This window comes from Piliocolobus tephrosceles, unplaced genomic scaffold (genome assembly GCF_002776525.5).
Source record: "Piliocolobus tephrosceles isolate RC106 unplaced genomic scaffold, ASM277652v3 unscaffolded_29326, whole genome shotgun sequence".
In the NCBI taxonomy this organism is placed as follows: domain Eukaryota; kingdom Metazoa; phylum Chordata; class Mammalia; order Primates; family Cercopithecidae; genus Piliocolobus; species Piliocolobus tephrosceles.
This window is the reverse complement of record NW_022312450.1, coordinates 1-1080: the sequence shown is the minus strand read 5'-3', so window position 1 is coordinate 1080 and position 1080 is coordinate 1. Positions and strand designations below refer to the sequence as shown.

Below are 1080 nucleotides of genomic sequence, written 5' to 3'. Positions count from 1 at the left end.
GGGTCAGACCCCATTTCCCCTGTGACCAACAGGTGCACTCTCTGAGGCCCCAAGGGAAGGGGCTGCGCTCCACCTCTCTGCCCCGTTTCTTCTGCGTACGCCCCTACAAGAATGCTCACCTCTTGCCCTCAGGTGCCATTTTTCAACTCCGCTGGAGCCAGTGCCCAGGAGGAGGAGGCACAGTTACGGGAGCAGGAGACAGAGCAGGGGGTGTGCTGCCAGCGCCTGGCTCACCCGGTGGCCTCGGCCGAGGAGGACCTGGAGGCAGCCGTCCCAGCCCCAGGGACTGGGGGCGAGTCTGTGATTGGGGAGACCCGGCGGGGCCTGTGGGAAGTCATGGAGAAACTGGAGGTGAGTGAGTGTGGCATGGGCCAAGAAGGGCAGGGGTGGGACAGGCCACTACCGAGATGTGACCCCATTATTTTGGCTCCAGAGCGGCCTTGTGGAGCTCCTGGAGGAGCAGACAGACCTGAGGGAGCGTGTGGAGAAACTACAAGATCAATTCATCCGGTACTGGAGAGAAAGATGCCATCAGTGAGTGGGAGGCCAGGGCACGGCAGGGGGAGCTGCAGGGCCCTCAGAGGGGCCCCAGCGTCTGAGCCCTGTCTTCCCACAGGAAAATGCGTCACCTTATAAATGAACCAGGAGGCAATGTCAAAGATGCAGCGCGGGGAGGAGGACATCATCAGGCTGGCCCAGGACTGGGAGGAGATGAAGGTAGCGTGTGCAACATCTCTGCGGGGGTGGGGGTGCGGTGGGGTGGGCATGAGAGTGGGCGCCGGCAGCGGCGTGACAGCTGAGCATCCCTCCCTCCAGGTAAAGCAGCTGGAGCTTCAAGAGATGGTGTTGGGGCTTGCAGTGACTACAGTGAGGGGCACAGCAAACTCCTGGCCTCTTCCCAGAACCCTGCTGATGAGCCCGGTCCAGGAGCCCCAGCCCCCCAGGAGCTTGGGGCCACCGACAAGCCTGGTGGTGAGTAGAGCCCTCAGGCGGGGCGGGCAGGCAGGAGCAGGGGGCGCTGGCGCTGCACTCAGATCCCCGCCTCCAACTCTCCAAAGATCTTTGTGAGATGAGCCTCAC

The 1080-nt window shown here is 62.9% G+C and overlaps 1 protein-coding gene across 1 annotated transcript; it reads left to right on the top strand.

Annotated features, from left to right (window-relative positions):
- Nucleotides 1–132: 132 nt before the first annotated feature.
- On the top strand, nucleotides 133–1074 carry LOC111531252 (golgin subfamily A member 8B-like; the record flags this gene model as incomplete). The annotated part of the gene is made up of 4 exons (XM_026451447.1): nucleotides 133–351; nucleotides 434–534; nucleotides 617–717; nucleotides 817–1074. Coding segments are annotated over 4 exons (585 nt in total), but the record flags the coding sequence as incomplete, so codon positions are not given.
- Nucleotides 1075–1080: the final 6 nt, after the last annotated feature.